General features: G+C 39.7%; 1 protein-coding gene across 1 annotated transcript; it reads right to left on the bottom strand.

Annotated features, from left to right (window-relative positions):
* Nucleotides 1–13,797: 13,797 nt before the first annotated feature.
* Nucleotides 13,798–15,528, bottom strand: LOC308498524 (endogenous retrovirus group K member 13-1 Env polyprotein-like; the record flags this gene model as incomplete). Its single annotated transcript, XM_081050754.1, has 1 exon — nt 13,798–15,528. The coding sequence occupies one exon, from the start codon at nt 15,526–15,528 to the stop codon at nt 13,798–13,800; it is 1,731 nt and encodes a 576-aa protein (XP_080906880.1).
* Between the last annotated feature and the right edge of the window lie 7,594 nt (nt 15,529–23,122).

Below are 23,122 nucleotides of genomic sequence, written 5' to 3'. Positions count from 1 at the left end.
CCACCCCAGCCCGCTCCCTCCCGGCCCCGCCTCCTCGCGCGGTCCCTCCCTCTCTCGTAGCCCCAGCCTGGAGGCCTCTCACAGGGCTGGATCATTTACGTAACCAGCACCCCCAGCCCTCCTCCCTCCCTCCCCGCTCCTGCTCCTCCCCAGGCTGGGGCGGTGCGCACCAAGCGCGCTCTAGCTGCTCCGGGAGCCGCGGCTCGAGCGAGCGATGTGCACAAGTCCCGCGATACTTGGCAGGCACGGCCCCGAAGAGCAATTGTGGGGTTGGCTCCTGTCCCCCGAGAGCGCCCCGCGACCCCGAGGGCCCAGCGGTCCCACGGTGCGAAAGCCAGTTTGCACACACCGTGTTAGCCCAGTGCACCCGCGAGCCTCTTGCAGGGATGCTTGGGGGTACGGGACTGCCCTCGGGCAAAGCTCGGGCTACTGCACCCACGCTGTGAGCTCTCCAGTGGAGAGATGCTGAGGGGAACTTGAGGTTTCGGCTCTCTGAAGCAGAAAGGACATACAAGAGTTTGGCCTCTTGTCCACTGCAGTTCATACACCCTGTCGGGATACCAGTGTTCTGGTTGGCGATCACTGCAAGCAGTGAACGCACTGGAAGAGAACTGGGAACGCAAAACGTTTCCTTGTGCTCTTAATTTTTTTTAGGAAGAGGTAAAGTAAAACGTGAATCTTTGAATTCCTTTTTCAGTCAGGAGGGTATGGCCTTTAACATACACACAAACACACACGCACACATACGCGCGCGCGCGCACACACACACACACACATACACATACACACCCCCTGAAGTACCTGAATGCTTGAAATACAAGGTAAAGTTAATGGACAGTCATTTCTAAGTATTGTGTAGTATAGCAGAAACGTCATGGTACTAAATGAGTTAAAATATATGTAAGGATTTTGGAACAGTGCTTGGCACAAAGCACAGACTTAATACTCAGATATTATTAGAATCTGAAAACTTGGGACCTATACCCCACTGCCACATTGGAGGAACTCCTCTAGGAAATTGGGATTACTGATTGTAAGTCCCTGATTTGCCATTTATTCCCTGTTGGCTCCTGATTAATTTTGGCCCTTGGCTTTCTTCATGCTCAGTTTTCCTACTTGTAAGAGGGAGTGAACTAAGGGTGTTTTTCTCCTCTCATGGTGTCACTTAACCATTTTAGTTCGCTCTTCTTATTTTATTTGGCAAAACTGGAGGAGGACATAATAGCTACTTCAAAAATATTAAGAGCCATGTTGTACAAACACATATTATTAATTATAATCTAGTATGTCAATGAGATTCTTGATGATACTTATGAAAGGCAATTTCTACAGATGTGTTATCCTTATATCTTTTCATGCATCAATTATCATCCTAATCGGTATGACAACTATAGTTATTATCTCCTCCTACATTGTCTATCCTTTCTCCCCTTCCCATTATCAATTATGGAGCATGTACACATGTGTTCCTATGTACGTGTGAGGATACAGGGTGCCACTCATAACAGCAAGAACATGCTGCAATTTCTCTCTATTGTTCCCTCTTGTGAGTTCCAGCTCTGCGATCGGGTTACTTACCTCTGTGTGGCAAATTGAGAAAAGCTATAGACAATGGGTAAAAGATTTGGGTTCTAATGCTGGCACAGCCACTTACTAGATGTGATCCAAAAATACAGTAAATGTTTAAATAAAAAAATTATTACAGTAAAAGACACATTGCCATTAATCCCCCTCACTTCGTACATGCTGAACTCGTCATTTTTGCCACTTTCTGAAGCAGTTCTGGAAGCTCTTTTTCGTGTCTTTACTTCATCCTCCATCATGACAAAACGTTCTGTCACACATCATTTCTGTTACGACAATTTCTGTCAAATAAAAACATTATGGTGTGTCCTCATCCACCCTTATTCACCGGCTCTGACACCATGTAACTTATGGCTCTTTCCCAAAGTCAAAATAATCATGAAAGGAAAACGTTTTGAATCAATTCAGGACATCAAGGCAGGCACAACAGTGCAACTAAAGATACTCACTTAAGGAGACTTCCAGAACTGCTTCAGAAAGTGGCAAGAATGATGGGCTAAGCAAGTTCAAAGTGAGAGGGAGTATTTTGAGGGGGATTTATGGCAATGTGTCTTTTACTGTAATACTTTTTAATTTAAATATTCACTGTATTGTTTGATCACGTCTCGTAGTAGACATATATCTTTTGAAGACACAGAATCCCCCATCCTTATATTCATCCATAAAAAATGTAGCAATACCATTTTGCAATCTTTGTAGTAACATTTAATGAAGGCAAGAATCATAAATCTAGTCAGTAAAAGTTTAGGCAACACATTGACATCATCCCAAAGTATCTCCCTGGGAATTATTAGTTTTTGCTTTATAACACACTATTCCAAAACTCGGTGGCTTAAAACAGTAAACAGCTATAATTTTTTAGGTTTCTGTGGATTGTCTGGGTGATAGCCTGCTCTGGATGGTTCAGTTTGGGCTGAATGGTCTGAGATTGCCTCACTCACTTGTCTGATACTTGTCAAGCTTGTTGGGGTTGGGGCTCAGCTGGGATGGTTCATCTCTGGTCAACCTGGTCTGTCATCCTTCAATAGGCTAGTCTTGTCTTCTTGAGTAGTGGTAGTTACAGGAATCCAAGAAGCAACAATGGAGTGCAAGCTCCAATTTAGAGTGCTTTTCTAAATTGGAGTGCAAGCTCCAATTTAGAGTGACACATTTGCCAGTGTCCCATTAGCCCAAGAAAGTTATGTGGCCAAGGCCATATTCAAAGGCAGAGTAATATACTCCACATCTTGATGGTAGAAACTGAAAAATCATATTGCAAAGAAGAATGCACACACAAATGGGAATCACTTGAGACCATTTTTGTAATCTACCATAGGTTCATCTTAATTGCCAGAAAATTAAAAAAATATATATATATCCTTGTAGTAAATAAATCTGGTAAACTTTATCTTAACCAAGTGATCAAACTTAAAATTACCAATAATGGGACCAGGTGACATCATGAGCCTCATGATGTAACACACTGAAAAGTATACAATATAACTTACTTAGTATTCCAGACCAAATAATATGCATAATTGACCACAATCATGAGGAAGAAAAGACAAATTTAAATTGAGGAAAACATCACAAAATATCGTCTTTGTACTTTTTAAAAATATCATTTTGATGAAAGTCAAAAAAGGTTGAGAAACTATTCCAGACCAGAGGAGATTAAAGAGACATGACTCTTAAATGCAGTATGTAATTCAAAATTGGATATTGGACTGAAAAATATCTATAAAAGACATTGTTGGGACAATTGGTAAAATATGAATAAAGTCTATAATATCTGATCTATAGGCCTTTTATTTATATTAAATTATAATTAACTGTATCAATATTAAATGTCTTAATTTTGATAATTTTACTGTGGTTACTCTAATGAAATATTTTGGGGTTAAAAGGCCATAGTGGCTTCAATTTATTCACAATGGTTCAGAAAGAACTATAGAAAGAATGATGAAGGAAATTTGAAAAACTTTTAACAGTTGCTAAATTTGGGTGGAGGGTATATGGAAATTTTTTTCAGCAATTTTACAACATTGTTTCATTTGAATTTATTGTTTTAAATGAGAGGAGAAATAATATTTGCTTATCTGACAAGAAGATTAAATGCAATAATTTCTGTAATTGAAATTAATTTAAAAAATATATACTGTGCTTTTTCCAAATAGAAAGCTAGGAATTTATCTTTAATTAGTGAGGAGTTATTCAAGTATTTGTTTAGACAAACTGGATGACCAACATTGTACAATTAATCAGCTATAAGGCATAGAGGGAATTAAATGGAGAATACAATAAAGAAAGGGATATGAGTTGAACAAGTACAATTAACCTGGTTAACCAAAGCCCCAAGTTAAAATGGGAAAAATATGGTGATATATCTAAATAGATGATAGATAGATATTGCTGAAATTAAATTAAATTGGCAAATCATTAGCAATAAAGGAGATTAAAAAGTGTTATATAATTTTGATTGTTTAACATTGGATGAATAGAAGAATGGAAATACCATTATTAAAAGAAATACGAAACAATAACTTCATTTTCTAGAATAAAAATCTAATGATGTTTATTCGTAATTATAATATCTAAGTATATCCTGGTTGCTTTTAGAAAACAGATTAAAATCCCTAATGAACCTTACAAGAATCTTTATATTAATAATTTGGATCCCACTTACCTCATTAATACCTATAAGGAACTAAGTACTGGGACAGAATAGGAAGGAAAATAAAGACAGCCTCATGGAACTTAGTGTCTAGTCCTTTGTCCAGTTAATATGTATTGAATGTTCACACCAAGCACTGGGCAAAAAGACAAAGATTCTGCATTCATGACTGCTGCAATATAGCATGGTATGTCCTAAAAAAATAAGCAAATATGTATTTATATCAGGTTGTAATAAATTCTCAGAAGAACCTTGAAATAGGCTAAGACCTGAGCTTTCCAATTAGTGTGCTACAAAATGTTTACAGATATCACATGATATGCTGATCACCTCACCCATCAGGAGTGGCCAAGTAGAGCAATCTCAAGTTGCCAGAGTCCATAGACAGGTAGTCTCTATTCATAAAAACTTTATTTAGGGCTCTTTAGAGAATAGTCTCAGCAAGTGGAGTCTGAGAGTAAGACCCATTCTTCCTTAAGCTTGCATAGATAAGGAGGTCTCTACTCTGGATATCTACTTTGGCAGTCAGCTGCAGGCCACTGACAAGGCTCATGAAATGTTTGAGGATTTGTGTTTTCAGGATACAAAGAACATTGCATGTAGTTCAAAGTGTAGCCTATTTCTTATGGGGGAGCAGGGAGTTTGGGCAGGAATTTCCAGTGAACATAGCTCTCTAGTAGATCACTCAAAGCTCTAGCAACATGAATATAAGACAATTTTGTTCTCTATGCTGCTGATTTGCTATTTTGTGGTAGCCATGTCAGCAAGATTTGTTGTTCTAACAGTGTTTGGCCATTCTTCAAAAGCAAGCATTATAATTATTTTGAATTTTCTGATAAAAACTTTGAACAAACTTGAAATCCATTTATAGTCACAAAAATTCAAAATTACAACTATTAATGAAAGAAAAGTAGAGCAGGTATATTGTAATTACCAATTCAATTGATATATTTAATCATAAGAATAAATGTTTAAAATCTTTGTCACCTAACTTATGCAAACAATTTTTCTTTCACCTGATGATAACTGACTATTGTATCATCATTTAAAATGTCATAATCAGCAAATATTATAGCTATTTCAGTACAAAAATCTGTTATTAAAGGTTGAGTTCATGGAGGCAAGATTTCATTGAAAGATGTTTTAAAGATTTTATTTGGAGCTCTTATACAATTCAGTAGATCTTATCTTGTTTAATATATTATTTTTGTAATAATTTAATAATGTGAAGAAAATATAATTTTTAACCAAGCTCTATATCAATACACTTGTATTTGCTCTAGTTTATCTCATGACCCATAAAGCCCTCTATCCTTCTGAGCAGCTAACATGGTTGTAAATTTGCATTTTTCCATATCTGAGTGATTGATGTCTGTTTTCTCCAATATACAGTAGGATACACCAGAGTAAACGCATGGGTTTATACGATTACAGTGAGGGTGGAAAGAGTTGTAATTTTACTCCATAGTGTCTGTTGTACAGTAAACATTTGTTGAATGAATAAATTAGTCCAACCATCTATTAATCAATAGCTAAGCCTTTCCTGTAAAGCTTTCTCTTTTTTAGATTCCCTTTTCCAACACGACTTTTCCTCTCCTTGTTCTGATTTCTTGATCAGTCCATGATCGTTAGTGTCAAAAAATTAAGGGAAAACAATTTTCAGCCCACAATGATCTTTCAGCACCATGGAGAGCGATAAATAAGTCTGTCCCAACCATGTGGTCATTCCAGACTGACTATGCTATTATTTAGTATACATTGACAGGTATAGGTAGGGTTAAATAGGAAGACATTTGTAAAAGACTATTCAACTATTCAGCATTCATAAATAGAGATAAGGAAATATAAGGAAAGCAGGAAAAAATGTGTAAAAGCATTGACATTCACTTAAGGGAATTTGATATTACTACAATTTATCCTCTCTGTGTCTCCATTAAATCAAAAGGTAAATATGAAATAAAATGTCAAGAGCCATCAGAGTTCAAAGGATGAAGCATGCACATATCCACAATCTCAAGAGTTTCATATATGTGTATATATATGTATGTACACACACACACACAATATGGACATACTCCTTCTTAGAAAGTAAATCCCTGGAAATCAGGGACTGTGTCACTGATTCCCAGGCCTGAGTTCAATGTCTAGCACATAGTAGGTAGTCATTTACTCATTAAATATATCTATTAAGTTACATATATTTAAACCATTCTGTCAGTAATATTTCATTTTTTTATTAAAGCTCGTGAACAATCCATTATGTTGGCAAAACTATTCTCACATCTAAGAATCTAATAATTTCTGTTTAAAACTTGAATATAAATGCTTATCAAATATAACATTACATGTAAACTTTATTATTTTTCATATTTTAAAGCTATATTTAAAATATCACCCTCTTGTAATGAAGAATCTTTCAGTATGTCTTAATTAGTTCTTTGTAACTTTACTCATAACTTCAGCATACTAAATGTAACAACCAAAAAATATTTGGGTCAACAAATAGCTACCATATTGCTCTACTCCATCAATGCACAAATGTAAAAGTTATAGTCTTATAGACTTAGTCAGATATGAGGAACAAAGAAATATATCAAAGGCACTATTTTTAAAAGTTAATATTTGAAAAGATTCCCAGAATCATATTAGATTTTCCCCTCAGCTTCATTTTTTCTATCTCGTTCAAGGAAAACATTGTATGTTGTTACATAATGTACAAAACAAAATTTATGTGTACTGGACAATAACATTTTAAGCAGAAAAATTTATAAATTATTAAATGTTTGAAAGAAAACAAAAAATTATTCAGTGGAGTGTCACAAATTTTGGTCTTAGACCGTATCTAAATACCTGGTTAGAGTCTGGATAAAAAGGAGAGATTCTGTTTCACTTTAAATCCACCTGTGTTGCCAAATTTATGTGAATAGGCAATTGTCTAAACATTAAATGACAGAAAAATTACTATCATTTAGTGGGACAAGGTGACTACAATGAACTGTGAAAAATTTATGAAACTTAAATAAATAAATAAAGGGATATATTTCACATTATTTTGAAAGATCAGTTCATATTGTATTACAGAGTAAGTATTTAGAAAGAATATGTTATTAGGATTTTTCATTCATTAGCCTGAAATGTGTAACAATCCATTGTCAGAAACATATAATCATCGCATTATGAATGATATATACAAATGGAATATATGTCATATATAATATATACATATAATATACATGTAGTTTCTTTGAAAAGTATACAGCATTTTATAAATGTAAGGTATAGTAATAACACGTGTAGAAGTAAAAGCAAATCGTTAAAAACAAGAAAAATTATGAAACATTTAAACAATAGGCCCTATGATTCTTAACATAATAGGAAGTATTAAAGAAGAAGTAGGGTAGGTAATGATGTTTTGAAGTACTGTTACCTTGGAACAGTCATTGGTATCCTATAAAATAAATCAAGTTTTTTAGCTATAAAAAGCATAATGGCAGACTCTCCAAGAAGAATTTAATAAACATGGGAGTTGATGAGTCATAATTTATATTATAAGATGTTAATTATTTAGCTTCTTGTCAAGACAGCAGAGTAGGTAAACATTGGGCTAGCCTCTTCCCATGACTATATCAAAATTACAACTAAACTGCAGAACAACCATTATTGAGAACCACTTGAAGTCTAGCTGAACAGAAGTCCTATCACTAAGGACATACAGAAGAAGCCACATTGAGACTGGTTGGAGGGGCAGAGACGCAAAACAGTGTAGTCACACAACCACGTGTGGTCAAAAAATACCAGGAGGAATATTTTGGCTGAAGAGGTTCCCTTTGAGAAGTTAGGGGTCCCAGACTCACACCAGACTTCCCAGTCCTGGATTCCAGTGCTGGAAAGAGAAGTCAACACAACTTCTGGCTGTAAAAACTAGTGTAAATTGTGGCTAAGTGAGATGAAGGGTGGCTGGAGTCCCAGTTGCTCCTCTTAAAGACCCTACACATAGAGTCACTCACTCTGAGGGCTAGTGTTGGGGCAATAGCTTGAAAGGTACAGGGGACCTATGGAGAGGAACGAACTTGTATGGCTGCTGGGCCAGGGCCAGAGGGGCAGCTTTCTCCCAGACAGAAGTGCTGGCAGAAACTGTTACTCCTTTGTTGAGCCTTCTGCCCATCCAGTATGCAGACACAGGTGTGCACCATATCTGAGCCTCCATCAACCTGGCTAACATTATTAGTGCCACCCTGGTGATTCCCTGAGACCCTACCCCAACCAAATATTGGGCCCACTCAAACCACTTCCAGTGGCTTTTCCATAAAAAATGGCTTGTCTTGACTCATGCTGCAGATGTTCCTAAAAATCACCTCAAGGTTCACAAACTCCAAACAAGCAAAATCTGGCATTGGAGTGCCCTGTACCTCTTGCTAAGCAGACCCAAGCCCGGCACTAGTGGCAGCCAGCCTCAGTTCATAACTTAGCCTCTCACAGGCACCTCCATGCCCAACACAAGTGGCAACCGGCTGCATATTACTTTGTAGCTCATACCAAGTGGCTCCAGGCAGGACACAGGCAATGGCTGAACTTAGCCTGCAGCAGAGCACCTCTCAAGGGGCTCCAGAACCAACACACCCATGGGCCAGCTTCACACAACAGAGAACACCTAACCACCTTGACAAAAGACACAGACTCTGCAGACATCAGAGCTCTACTAAAATGAATCCTGCTCCATAGAATCAGCCCCTACACAACAGCTCCTCCACTGTAGTCAAGGCCAGTCCTTACAACCAATAAGCCTGAGGGTTAATTTCTGCCATCAATGTGCCATCAGCAGGCAAGGCTCAACTATAATAGGAGGGCACACACAACTCACACAGGTGAAAAATCTGGAGCACCCAGTTCAGATGACTAGGAAGACTGTGCCACTGGGCCCCACAGCACACCTAACACATAAGGGCACTGTACCAAGACCAGGAGACATAGCAGCTCTACCTGATACATGTAAATAAGCAAAAGAGGCTTGTTAAAATGAGGAGAAAAAGAAACATGTCCCAAAGGAGGTGGGGGAATAAAACAGAAAAAGAACTAAATGAAATAAGTACAAGCAATCTACCAGAAGCAGAGTCTAAAACACTGGTTGAAAAGATGCTCAGTGATGTTATGGAGAACTATAACAAAGAGATAGGAAACATAAAAATGGGGATAGAAAACATAAAAAAAGAACTAGTCTGAAATGAAGAATATATTAGAGGAACTATGGTGTATCTCTGAAACTACCGTATTTGCCGGCGTATAAGACGATTTTTTGGCCCCGAAAAATATGCCTCCAAGTGGGGGGGTCGTCTCATACGCCAGGTACACTTCAGATAGACTGCCCATGGTGCTTGCCCCGTGCCATAGTGGCCTCCCGATGCCCGCCCACTTCATTCCACATACCGTTCAGGCATCAGCAGCGCTGCTGGGTGTATGATCGGCTGTTATGCGATTTTGCTGTTATGCGATTTTACCACACTTGCAAAATCGCACACAGCCGAGCATACACCCAGTATGATAGCGCAAAATCGCGAATCGCGATACCATACTGGGTGTATGGTCGGCTGTGTGCGATTTTGCGAGTGTGGTAAATTCGGGTTACCGTATATTTCTTTACATATGCATTGAAGATTCGCGATTTTGCGCTATCATGGTGCCTGTTAGAATGTTGAAGAGCTCGCACTTATGCACTAGTGAGGTCCCAGGGAGATGCTGATGCAAGGGTGGACCAGACTGCTATAGTGACAGGGCGGGCAAACAGGGAGCAGGGACCAATCAAATCAGGCTTTGTATACAGCCAACAGCCAACCACAATACTGCACCATTGTACAGTACAGCATAGAAAATGTCGACCAGTCAAACCCCTATCATCCCTATCATGGCACCAGCCAAAAGAAAGAAGTATGACGCAAATTTTAAACTGAAAGTTATTTGGTGTGTGGAAGGTGTGCGGAAGAGGGGGTAGTCTTATACGGCGAGTATATAACAAACTCTGTATTTTGAGTGCAAATGTTAGGGGGTCGTCTTATACGCCCAGTCGTCTTATACGCCGGCAAATACGGTAATATAATATTGTATGCTAGCGATATTTTTAATAAAAATGTTTTCAAAAGGAATTAGAAGGAATCAACAGTAGATTAGATGAGGCAGAGAATCGAATCAGTGACTTAGAAGATAAGGTAGCAGAAAACACCCAATCAGAACAGCAAAAAGAAAAAAGAATACCTTAAAATGAGGGTGATTTAAGGGGCTTCTGGGACTACATCAAGCATACCAACATTCACATGATAGGGGTACCAGAAGGAGAAAAGAGAAAAGAGAAAGCAAGGAACTGAAAACCTATTTGTAGAAATAATGATAGAAAACTTTTCTAACCTGGCAAAGGAAATAGATATCCAAGTCCAGGAAACAGAGAGTCCCAAACAAGATGAACCCAATTAGGCGCACAACAAGACACATCATAATTAAAATGCCAAAGGTGAAAGACAAAGAGAAATTCTTAAAAACAGCAAGAGAAAAGTAGTTAGTTACCTACAAGGGAGCTCCTTTAAAACAGCTGATTTCTCAACAGAACCTTTGCAGGCCAGAAGGGATTTGCACAAGATATTCAAAGTGATGAAAAGCAAGGACCTACAACCATGATTATACTACCCAGGGAAGCTATCATTTAGAATAGAAAGACAGATAAAGAGCTTCCCACATGAAAAATCTACAGGAGTTCATAACCACCAAAGCAGTATTACAAGAAATCTTAAAGGAACTTCTTTAAGAAGAAGGGAAAAAAAGGAGATAAAAAATGTGAATAACAAAATGGCAACACCTACATATTTATCAATTACTTTAATTGTAAAAGGATTAAATGTTTCAATTAAAAGACACAGGATGGTGAATGGATAAGAAAACAAGACCCATACATATGCTGCCTATAAGAGACTCCCTTCAGATAAAAAGGCACACAGAGACTCAAAGTAAAGGAATAGAAAAAGATATTTAATGAAAATGAAAGCAACAACAACAACAAAAATGGGATAGCAATACTTATACTAGACAGATAGACTTTAAAAACAAGAGACAAAGAAATTCCACATTTGGGTATTTATCTGAAGAAACCCAAATCACTAACTTAAAACACAGACATCCACATGTTCATTGAAGCATTATTTACAATAGTCAAGATAATGGAAGCAACCTAAGTGCCCATCAATAGATGAATGGATAAAGAAGTGGTGCATATATACAATGTAATATTACTCAGCCATAAAAAAAAAGAATGAAATCTTGCCATCTGCAATAACATGGATAGACCTAGAGGGTTATTATACTAAGTGAAATAAGTCAAACAGAGAAAGACAAATACCATGTGATAGAGAAAACGTTTTGGTGGTTGCCAGATGGGGAAAGATGAAGTACAAATTGGTAGTTGCAAAATAGTCATGGGGATGTAAAGTTTAGCATAAAGAATATAGTCAATAATATTGTAATAACTATGTATGGTGTCAGATGAGTACTAGATTTCCCAGGGTGATCACTTCAGAAGTTGTATAAATGTCTAATCACTATGCTGTACACCTGGAACTAATATAATATTATATGTCCACTGTAATTTAAAAATAAAAAAATATTAAATGCAAAAAAATACTCAAATTTGTAAATACAAGTGAATTAAAATCAAGTGTATCCCTGCCCAATGACTATAAAAACAGTTCTCAAAATCCTTTCCTGACATTCAGTTATATCAATTTGACAAACATCTTCGTGAAGCTTCTCTGAACGAGAGGTCCTGTATGTATGCATGGTGTATATACATTTATATGTGTGTGTGAATCTGTGAAGTATAGTATAATTCATACTCATGAAGTGAATGCTCAGTTATCTTTCTAAGTGTGTAATTGCTATAAGATACTTGATTGTGAAAAATCAGCTTTCACAACTACCTCTCATTAAACATAAAATAGGACAACATATGCCATGTGACATCGATTTTGAGGATTAATCAAAAATCAATGATTTTTCAAAGGGTTTAAAAATTGAAGACTGAAAATGCTTTCTTCCCCACAAATCTGCAAACTACGTAGGCTGGCTATAGTTAGATTTTTAAAATTGATACAAAACCTAGAATCATTGCCTCTAGGCACCCATTAGAGAAAGGAAAACACAGCAAAAGTTAACTATGCTAGAATTAGCTTTTCAGTAGTGATGCTTCTGCTTCCATTTTCATCACAAACAATGCAAATTGGTAAATAAAAAAATGACAGGCATATTTTCTCATCAACTGTTACAAAGTTGAAATTGTGTCTGGTTTTCTTTGTTTGTTTTTTTGTTTTTGTTTTTTTTTCCATCTACATATCATCTTTCTTCTCAGACTAAGGGATCCACATTTTCTAGACTTTGAAGTAAAATACACATGGACTAAATATCCAGTTCTGTCATTTAGCAGCTATGTAACCTTAGACATGTACCTCTGAGAAGTAGTCACTTTATTGATAAAGTATACACTGTGTTCCATAATAGATGTTTTAAGAACTAAGCATATATACCTGGCTCCCACTAGGTACTCAATAGGGGATACTATTTCTAACTTCCCTGTATTTTAAATCCTATTGTTGTCAGTTTTGAAATATAATTGGGGCTTAAGGTGAATCCAGAAAGATTGCATGCTCCCTGCTACGGGGACAATTTAGAAGTAGCATCAAGGTAATCAGTAGTATTTGGGTACATATTAGAAATTCTCTCCCTGCTTCCCCCCCTCAAATCTCTAAACTCAATAATGGCCTGAACTTAGAATCAGAATAAACATTTGTGCTATGAATAGGCACCTCGACCTAAATACTACCCCTATCATTTGTACATGTGCATATGTGCAAGATTCATACATACAATAGTACATGAAAATACATATACATACACATTCCCCCTTTAAAATGTAAGCTCCATGGGCTTTGTCTGTGTTTGCCGGAGCCTGCCGGCCAGTCGAGCAGATGACCTGACTGAGGGGGTGAGGATACAGAAAAGAGACAGAAACGAAAGATGGGGTTGGGAGGACTGCTAGTCCCGAAGAACCCAGCAGCCCCGAGTTTATTTGTCTCAGCCAATTTATACAGCACATAAGCAGGAACATTCCCACCGTTATTTACAGAATGTGGTGACTTTTGTGTTTTTTATCTTCCTTGTTTCTTGGCGTTTGGAACATGCTGACCTTCACATATAGCCAACCTCCCTGTTCTTGTAAGCTTCTAGATAAGCAAGTTACTGTGAAACTCAGCCAAATATTTCTAAGACAAACGCCCTAGGGGGGGGGCGCATCAATGGCTCCCCGCATCTCCCCCCTTTTTATTTTATAGAGCTAAGGTGCTTATCCCAAGTGACGCCTGTCTTAAGTTGTCTCACCTTGTATCAAAGGATCTTACTCGTCTTTGGCAATGCACATCCTATTTTATCGGATGCCGCCTGGCTTGAGTTGTCCTGTACCAAGAGAGAGACTTACTCGTCATCGGCAAAATCACTTATTTATGGGGGCACCTCTTTGCTCTCGCGGAGAGTTATAGCATGGTATCAGGGCGTTTTTGTCTTTTGGTATGTAACAGCAACCTATGTAAGGTGACTTTAGTTGCTGAGAGGTCTCGGATAATCAATTGAAGCACACAGGGAAATATCAGTAACCCAAGAAGCACCAAGCCCGCAAGTCCAATGAGGGCTCCTATTCCATGTTGCCAGGCTGTAAGAGATGGGAAGCGGGATTGTATCCCTTCAACCATCTGTTTTGTCATTTCGGCAAGGGAAGTATCCAGCTGAGGTGCTTCTCTTAGGGCTAGAATATCTTGATGTAATTGTATCAAATTTAGAGAGGCATTATCATGATGCCAAATACCTGCAAGATGTTTTTGAACTTTATCCCAATCATAATCAGACTTATTATAAACCTTTCGGGTCACACAAATATGTTTAAAGTTTGTATGGCAGTCCAGATTTATGTGTAGTTTTATACTCTGTACCTCTCTTCCTATGAGAGACATAGTGTCATACAATGCATTTAAGCGTTCTTCTACTTTTTGATCTATAGCTTCTTGGATAGCAAGAGTTTGTGTAACATTAGCAGATAGCTGATTGACATATTGTGCAGTCTGAATAGATTGAGAAAGAGAGACAGCTGCGGTAGTAGCAGCAGCAATCAGAGTAACTAAGGCAGCAATACCTGCTACAAGGAGACCTACAAAGCGTTTTGGGCGTGAAAGCAATTCAGTAACTTGCTTGAATAGCTGAACTCCCTCATCACTATACCAGGGACCCGTAAGGTTTACGGGTACCATTACAAAAGAAGGTTGATATAGGAGTACAAGTTTGCTAGTGGCAGAGATATTATAAACACAATTAGTAAGGGTACAATTATAACAACTAACATTCCAATGACTTTCGGCAGAAGTTATTGTCACATTTCCAATTAGAAGTACATAGGGTTCTGGCACGCAGGCCTGTACTTTGTAATAGCCAACATTAACCCGTACAACCTGTACATTCCCTCGTGGATCCCCAGTCTCCCCCCCCATAGCGGCCACCAACCGCCACAAATAAGACTGTATGGGGCCGCCGTCCATAGTTAATAGAGTCTCTACCAGATATAATTTTCCCATATTGTCTTTTTCTTGAAGACCCCAATTTACCAAATACCCTGAGTTACTGGTATTATACACCGTACCGTTAGTCCCACGGCACCTAAGCCATACAGGTTGTCCCGTATGGTTGTTGTTGTCGCGTTCACAAACAGGGAAATCAGGTGCTCCCGATGTAATATTTGGCACTCCTGCTCCTGTGAGTTCTGTCATCCAAACTTCCCAATTGGTCAAATTGGTGGTGATTTGTTGGAACTCATTGTCCCCATCCTTGAGGGGACTGTTTATCTGGACCAAGTAGCTCCTTCTGGATAGAGTCAGGTTAACTAGGAGACAGTTGTTCTTGTCCCCGGGGTTTTTTGTGAAGCAAATGGGCCTCCCTGTGGATAGGCCATCAAAACTGAAGTTTTCCGCCTTTGTCGGACGAATGTGGCTGCTGGAAAAACCACCCATACACCAAGTGTTGTTGGTGTAGACAGGAATCTCTGGATGATCCCAGGCAGCCGGTTGGAGCAATGGGGGGTTAGGCACGTATGTCCAATAGTTATTCCCTTGTCCCTGACTCTTCGAGGCTGCGCCTAGCAGGACCAGCACGGTCAGGAACATCTTTTGAGAAGTTACCACTGAGGAGCTGCGCGTCTGTGGAGATTCAACTGGACTCATCATCACTGTCTTCAGGGTCTAGGGGCTGCTGGTCCCTCCACTCCTTAGATTTTTCCGCATGGCGTACCAGTCTTTCCGGGAGCCACCTCGGGGCGTCAGCATCCTGTGGAAAAACACAAACATGCCCTCGACCCCAGATCAATACAGGATCTGGGCCATGCCAGACACCGTCCAGAGGGTCCTTCCATTTCACTAATGCTTTAGTCGGGCCTCTGGGACTCCAAAATCGCTGTGCTGCGGAGTGTCCCTGAGCGTCCAAAATTAAAAAATTCAAAATAAAGAGTGTATGTGTAATATAGTTCTGTGGTGTCAGGAGAGTGTATGTGTAATATAGTTCTGTGGTGTCAGGGGGTATAACTCCCCCCTTTTTATTTTATTAAGTTGATGTTTAATAGTTTGATGAGCTCTCTCAACTATACCTTGACCTTGTGGATTATAAGGGATACCTGTTTTAAGTGTTATACCAAGTGTGGCACAAAACTGTTGAAACTTTTTTCCGGTGTAGCCTGGGCCATTGTCTGTTTTTATTACTTTAGGTAAGCCAATAATGGAAAAACATCTCAGACAATGTGTAATCACATGAGTTCCAGATTCCCCCGTTAAAGGAGTAGCTATTAAAAATCCAGAGTAAGTGTCAATTGTGACGTGTACAAATTTAAGCTTTCCAAAAGAAGGGATGTGAGTAACATCCATTTGCCACAAATGATTGGGTAATAAACCTCGTGGGTTGACTCCAAAATGTGGGATTGGGAGATATTTAGGACAAGTTGAACATTGCTTGACAATCTGTCTGGCGGCTTCCCGGGGAATGTTAAATTGGAGTCTTAAAGAGTTTGCATTCTGGTGGTGTAAAGAATGAGAACGTTGAGCCAATTGTTTTTGGGTCAGCCAGACCTGGGTAGCTTGGTCAACAAGCTGATTACCTTCACTTAAAGGTCCTGGAAGAGGGGTGTGAGCACGGAGATGTCCAAAATAACATTTTTGTTTTTTGTCTCGGAGGCCTTTTTGGATCTCCCGAAAAAGTTGTTGAATAACGGTGTTTACAGTGCCAATGAAAGGGACAGTTTCTATGACTTGAAGACTTTTAACTACATACTGACTGTCTGAAAAAATATTAAGGGGTGAGTCTTGAAATGTTTGTAATACTCGAAGGACAGCCGACAGCTCAACCTCTTGGGCTGACGAATAGGGAGTTAACCAGCGAGTGGCAGTGGAGTTAAGGACAAAAGCAGCCATTCCATTAGAAGATCCATCAGTAAAAACAGTCAGAGCATCCTGAAGTGGGGTCTTTGATACAGTTAAGGGGAAGATCACAGGATGTTGGGTATAAAACTGTAATATTTTGTGTGGGGGGTAGTGATTATCAATTGTGCCAGCAAAACCAGCAAGGGCTATGCCCCAGCTGTTACTGGATTGCCATAGCCAATTTATTTGTTGTTGAGTATATGGGACATAAATCGTGTGTGGCTCTTTTCCAAAGAAGCGGCGAGATTCCTCGCGTGCTTGTTGAATGATGGAGGCTATTAAGTCATAGTAAGGTGTGAGGACCCGGGCCGGAGTGACCGATAGGTGTATCCACCTAAGCACACCATTTTGCCATAAGACTGCAGTAGGGGTGTGATGGGTAGCAAATACATAAGCATCCCAAGGTGAAGTATAATCACAAAAAGTAGCTTGTTGAGCTGTTAAGGCCTCTTCTACCCTTTTTAAGGATTGTCTAGCCTCAGCATTGAGAGTTCTGGGAGAGTTTGGGTGAGCATCTCCTTTGAGGATATCAAATAAAGGTTTGAGATCGCCTGTCGTGAGTTTTAGATAAGGCCGTATCCAATTGATGTCACCAAGGAATTTTTGAAAATCATTTAAAGTAGTAAGCTGATCTAATCTTAATTTAACTTTTTGACAACAGAAATGATCAGGCTGTAAATGGAATCCCAAATAGGCGTACGGGGGAGTACGTTGTACTTTTTCAGGTGCAATCACTAGTCCTTGAGCAGTAAGGTCCTGTTGCATATCCGCATAAGCACGGAGGAGTACTCCTTCCTGTTTATGGGCAATCAGAATGTCATCCATATAATGAATTATATATAGGGATGGATACTCCTTGCGGGTGCGAGAAAGTGCCTGTGCGACAAACTTTTGACACAGAGTTGGACTATTAGCCATGCCTTGCGGTAACACCTTCCATTGATATCTTTTCATCGGCTCTTTAAAATTTACTGAAGGCACACTAAAAGCAAAGCGTGGACAATCATGGGGATCTAAAGGTATAGTATAGAAACAGTCTTTTAGGTCAATGATTATTTTAAAGGTGTCCTGTGGGATGGCAGCAGGAGAAGGAAGCCCAGGTTGTAAGGCTCCCATTAATTCCATAGTTTCATTAACTTTTCTTAAATCCTGGAGCAGTCTCCATTTTCCCGATTTTTTTTGACAACAAAAATAGGAGAGTTCCAGGGGGAGGTAGAGGGTTCTCTGTGGCCACTAGCGAGCTGTTCCTGTAGCAGCGCCTCTGCGGCAGCCACCTTTTCTTCAGTCAGGGGCCATTGATCAACCCATACGGGAGTCTCTGATTTCCAAACTCTTTTTTCTGCATGGGCGACAGGACAATCAAGGGCCCCACCTAAAAACTTCCAAGACCTAGCCTCCCAGGATTTGTTTTTGGGTGAATAGGTTGTGAAATTCCCTGATTTTGACGTCCTAAGCCTTGATTTGGAAGCAATCCCTGATTTAGTAATTGTCGGGTAACCACGGTATTAGAACTATGTAAATAGACTCCCATCTTTTCCATGACATCCCTGCCCCACAGATTTACAGGCAAGTCAGGGAGTACATAAGGTTGAAATTCTCCTGTATGACCCTCGGTATCCTTCCAATGTAGTAATTGTGAACTAATGAGAGGACTTTTGCTCTGGCCTATCCCTTGTAAAGAAGTTACGGCAGGTTGTGTGGGCCAAGCATTAGGCCAGTGTCTCTGAGATATAACAGAGACATCAGCTCCAGTGTCTAAGATGCCTCTAAAAGAATGTCCATTAACCCATAGCACCATTTCGGGACGTTGTTGTTGTATGGGCTGGACCCAATAGGCATCTGAAGAGCCGAATGCCCGTGTACCCCGAGTTTTTGCTGAGCGCTCCTTTCCTGTTTTTACTAAAGGCAACAATAATAATTGAGCTATCCTTTGTCCACTGTCTACTACAACTACATTTTCTGGAGCGTGGGCCATTACTTTTAGTTCTCCTGTATAGTCCTCATCTATTACTCCAGGGCAGACAAGCAACCCCTTCATGGTGGAGCTGCTTCTTCCCAAGACGAGTCCCACCGTCCCTGGAGGGAGAGGGCCGTATACGCCCGTAGGCAAGGCCTGCATTCCCATAGCAGGTGTTAATACTGTGTGGGCGGCGGAACTGAGGTCCAGTCCTGCGCTTCCTGGGGTGGCTCTGAAGAGGTCACAAACGGATTGTTGCTTGACAGTGGGTTCCCCTGAGGGAGCCCCTGAAATGCCCCATATGTTTGAGGGGCCTGAGGCTGGCCCCTTTTCCAGTTTCCCTGCTGCGGCTGACGCTGTGGCTGTAATAAATTTCCTTGTATATCTTGTTTTGATCGGCAATCTTTAGCCCAATGTTTACCTTTTTGACACCGAGGGCATATCCCGGGTGTTGCCCCTACTTTTTCCGTCGCTGGAAAGCCCTGAGCTTTTTGGGGACAGTCTTTAACAAAATGTCCCATCTGACCACAAGAAAAACAGCTCCCCGGGGGACCGGGGGCCCGCCTCCCGCGTCCGCGTCCTCGGGATGGCTGTAAGAATTGTTGCAGGGTTTGACCCCTTAAAGCAGCGGCCAGGGTGACACCAGCCGTATAAGAAGGTCCTATATCTTGACAAATCTTAACATAATCATTTAATGATCCTTTGTGTCTATAAGGTCTCAGGGCGGCTTGACAAGGCCCATTAGCATTTTCAAAAGCAAGTTGTTTTGTAACTAATAAACTTGCATCATTATCACCTAATAATTTTCCGGCAGCATCCAAGAGTCGAGAAACAAAATCTTGATAAAGTTTATCTGGACCCTGACGAATTTTAGTTAAATCCATAGTTATGTTTCGGGATGTGGGGAGCCTTTTTCAAGCTTTTCTAGCTGCCAGAGATATTTGTGCATAAGTCCCCATCCCATAACCAATTTGATTGTGAGTATCAGCATATGTTCCTTCACCTAATAAACCTTCTAAATCCGAAGCTATGCCATTGGCTCGATTGAGCCGATGGGTTTTTTCACACTGTTCTGTAAATTCTGTTTTCCACAACAAATAATCCCCTCCAGACAAACAAGCTCTAGCTAATTGTTTCCAATCATTTGGGCACATGGTGTAGTCATTGTTAAGTGATTCCAGGATTACCTCTGTGTAAGGAGCTGTAGGACCATATTGAGCACAAGCAAGTTTTAATTCTTTTAATTTTTTAAAATCTATAGCTCCATAAACCCTTTGACCTTGTGGTTGTCCCTGTACCGGTATCTCATGTACAGGGAAAGCCATCGGCCCTTCGCTTTCAAACCCATCCATTTTTTCCCCCGCGGCCCTTGCTTCCTGTAAAGCTCTTTGAAAGGATGACAAGACCGGCCCTTTTGGCATATCTTGGAGCTTTCTCCATCCTAGATCATATTTTTGTCCGGGCCCTTGTTGTGCCACAGCCACCATCATACGTTCTTCTTCAGTGAGCGTGTTTGTATTCTGAATAAATCTATCTCTTTTAATGGGATGACGTTTTTCTTTGTCTCTAGGTCTTTTCTTTTCTTCATCGTCAGAACTCTCTTCTGAATTACTAGAGCCTGTCTCACGAGGTGGCTTTTGGTATATACGAGGCCGCTCGTGTTTTTTCTTTTTTTCTTTATGGGAGCAAGACCCCTCTGCCTCACTTAAATCCACTAGGGGAGGCCCTTCCAACCCCGCTCTCTGTGAAGGAGTCGGTGTATAATCCTGAGAGGGGTAACCTGTGGTCTGAGAATTCCTGTGTAGTTGTGTTGACTGTAACTGCGTAACTAACATCTCAACTAATTTTTTTAATGGGTAATTTTTTTGTTCTCTCTCTGTTAAAAGAATTAAATCCTCTCCCTGGTGGTAATGGGCAGCCTCATCCTCCAGCTCTTGAGCCTCAGCAGGATCCAATTCTTTCCCAAAAGCCTCTACCGTAGGAGGGGTAGGGGGAGCACTAGGAACGGCCGATGCTAGAGGACCAGAAGCTGTATCTTTTAGGAGTTCCTTAAATTTAGTCTCTTCATGTCGGGAGTCTAGACAATCACGGATTAGTGTCCACAGGGAAAAAGTCTCCACCGGCACCTTTTGGGGCCCATGTGCTTGATAATAATCCTTTAGCCTCTCACCAACCTTTGTCCATGTTTCCGAGCTAACTGTCCCTTCTTCTGGGAACCATGGACAAACCTCCTCTACAAACTGCAGAAAAGAGTGCAGCTGTGTGGTGCTAACCTTAGTGCCCCTCGAACGGAGCATGGTCTTTAAGACCTGTACAAATAGCGCTTTGCTATTCTCTTGCCCCATAATTTTTTACTCCCAACTATATATCTACTAACCGCTCCCTTACCGACTCACGTGTCCGAGTCACTTGCGCGCTTTTCCCGAGCGGTGTCCTCTACCGTGGTCCCAGGTTTTCAGGTCCCTGTTCGGGCGCCACTTGCCGGAGCCTGCCGGCCAGTCGAGCAGATGACCTGACTGAGGGGGTGAGGATACAGAAAAGAGACAGAAACGAAAGATGGGGTTGGGAGGACTGCTAGTCCCGAAGAACCCAGCAGCCCCGAGTTTATTTGTCTCAGCCAATTTATACAGCACATAAGCAGGAACATTCCCACCGTTATTTACAGAATGTGGTGACTTTTGTGTTTTTTATCTTCCTTGTTTCTTGGCGTTTGGAACATGCTGACCTTCACATATAGCCAACCTCCCTGTTCTTGTAAGCTTCTAGATAAGCAAGTTACTGTGAAACTCAGCCAAATATTTCTAAGACAAACGCCCTAGGGGGGGGGCGCATCAATGGCTCCCTGCATGTGTTAATCACTTAATTATCACAGTAGATAAAACTGAGTCCCTGCCATCTAACAAGGGCCCAATAAATAGCATGGATCATCATAGAGTACCATATTCTTCTCTCCTCAATAACCACAGCATACTAGAAGAAAACTGGCCTTTTGTCAAACAGTCTCTTTATGATCAGACTTTTTAATGGTCTCCTAATTATGCAATGAATGCTCCTGTCTGTGGAGATCATCTTGTTAACTATCCCTGCTGAATCCTCCATAAGCTTTGCATATAGAAGAGGACAGAATTCAACCAATTTAGTACCAAATAAATAAGCAAGCAACTCTATCCCACATTCCTAATTTGACCTGAAGTTTGCTTAGCTAACTTTGGCAAGTACAGACATGTCCTAAATTGCCAAAGATGTGAAAAATGTAGGAAGTTCTTAAGAAGGAATAGGAATAGAAGCATGATCTATTCGTCAGGACTCAAAAGTACTTTGACAATAACTCCAACATTTCAAATTCAGAACTTTTTTTGTAGAAAGCATTTTGAAAGATAACTCATTATACACAATATTTTGCCTTTTGTTAGCCCAATTTCCAGAATTTCAGAAGTATAAAATCTCTGAATAAATTCAAGTATTTGTATGTAATTCACTTACCCATTACTCAGAGGTGGATTATCTAGGACGCCTTTTTCCGACTTTTTGTTTTGTTTTAATCTACATTTTAACTAGTGAGTTTTTGTTATTAGTACTAATGGAAAGAATCACCAGTTTTATATATATGAATTATGAACTTCACCTATGATATTTCATTCTATAGAACTATTGGAACAGAATTCTAAGTCAATTTTTCTGACTATTAATACTAAAGATTATTATAGCAATTAGTGCAAGATGTTGCAAATTCTTCCATTGGAAAGCAAAGAAATGACGAATTCTAGATTTTAAAATAAATACATATGGATTCTTTGAATAGAAATTTAAATGGATATTTTAATAACATTTAGAAAGTGTTTCCCAATTTGTAATTTTAGTCACTATCTGTGGTTCAGAGACAATCAGTGTTGTTGCTTCATTTTCTCCTAATGTTAAGTAAAAGCTGGACAGTATTTTATTAATCTATTTCTTTTGTCAGTTATTAACCTCTCATATTTTGAGATAAATATCAGAGAAAAATATTGTCAAAAATAGCTCGTTTGTACTAAAACAATGCTAGTCAGTTCTATATGTCTCTATATGACAAATAGAGACATATATTTGTCAAACAATTGGTCGTATTTCAAGATTTAGTACAGGGAAATGAAAGCCAATGGGAAAAAGGTATGGAATAAGGAAGAAGAGACATCAAGCCAGAACCTGGTTGGGGACTCATCTGTTTAGTCATCTGTTTAGCTACAAAGAGCGGTCAACATATTAGGAGTAGTATTCCAGTCACACAATGATTCTAGTAAATGTTCTGTGGATATGGATTTTGGATATATGAGTCTTCACATGTTAAAAAAACAAACAAAAAAAGAAAATCCAATATTAGAAAAATCAGATTCTTTTTCCTCAAAAAATCTTGAT

The sequence above is a fragment of the Rhinolophus hipposideros genome (genome assembly GCF_964194185.1).
Source record: "Rhinolophus hipposideros genome assembly, chromosome: 6".
NCBI classification, from domain to species: Eukaryota; Metazoa; Chordata; class Mammalia; order Chiroptera; family Rhinolophidae; genus Rhinolophus; species Rhinolophus hipposideros.
Note: the sequence above shows the minus strand (reverse complement) of the source record. Positions and strands in the feature narration are given on the sequence as shown.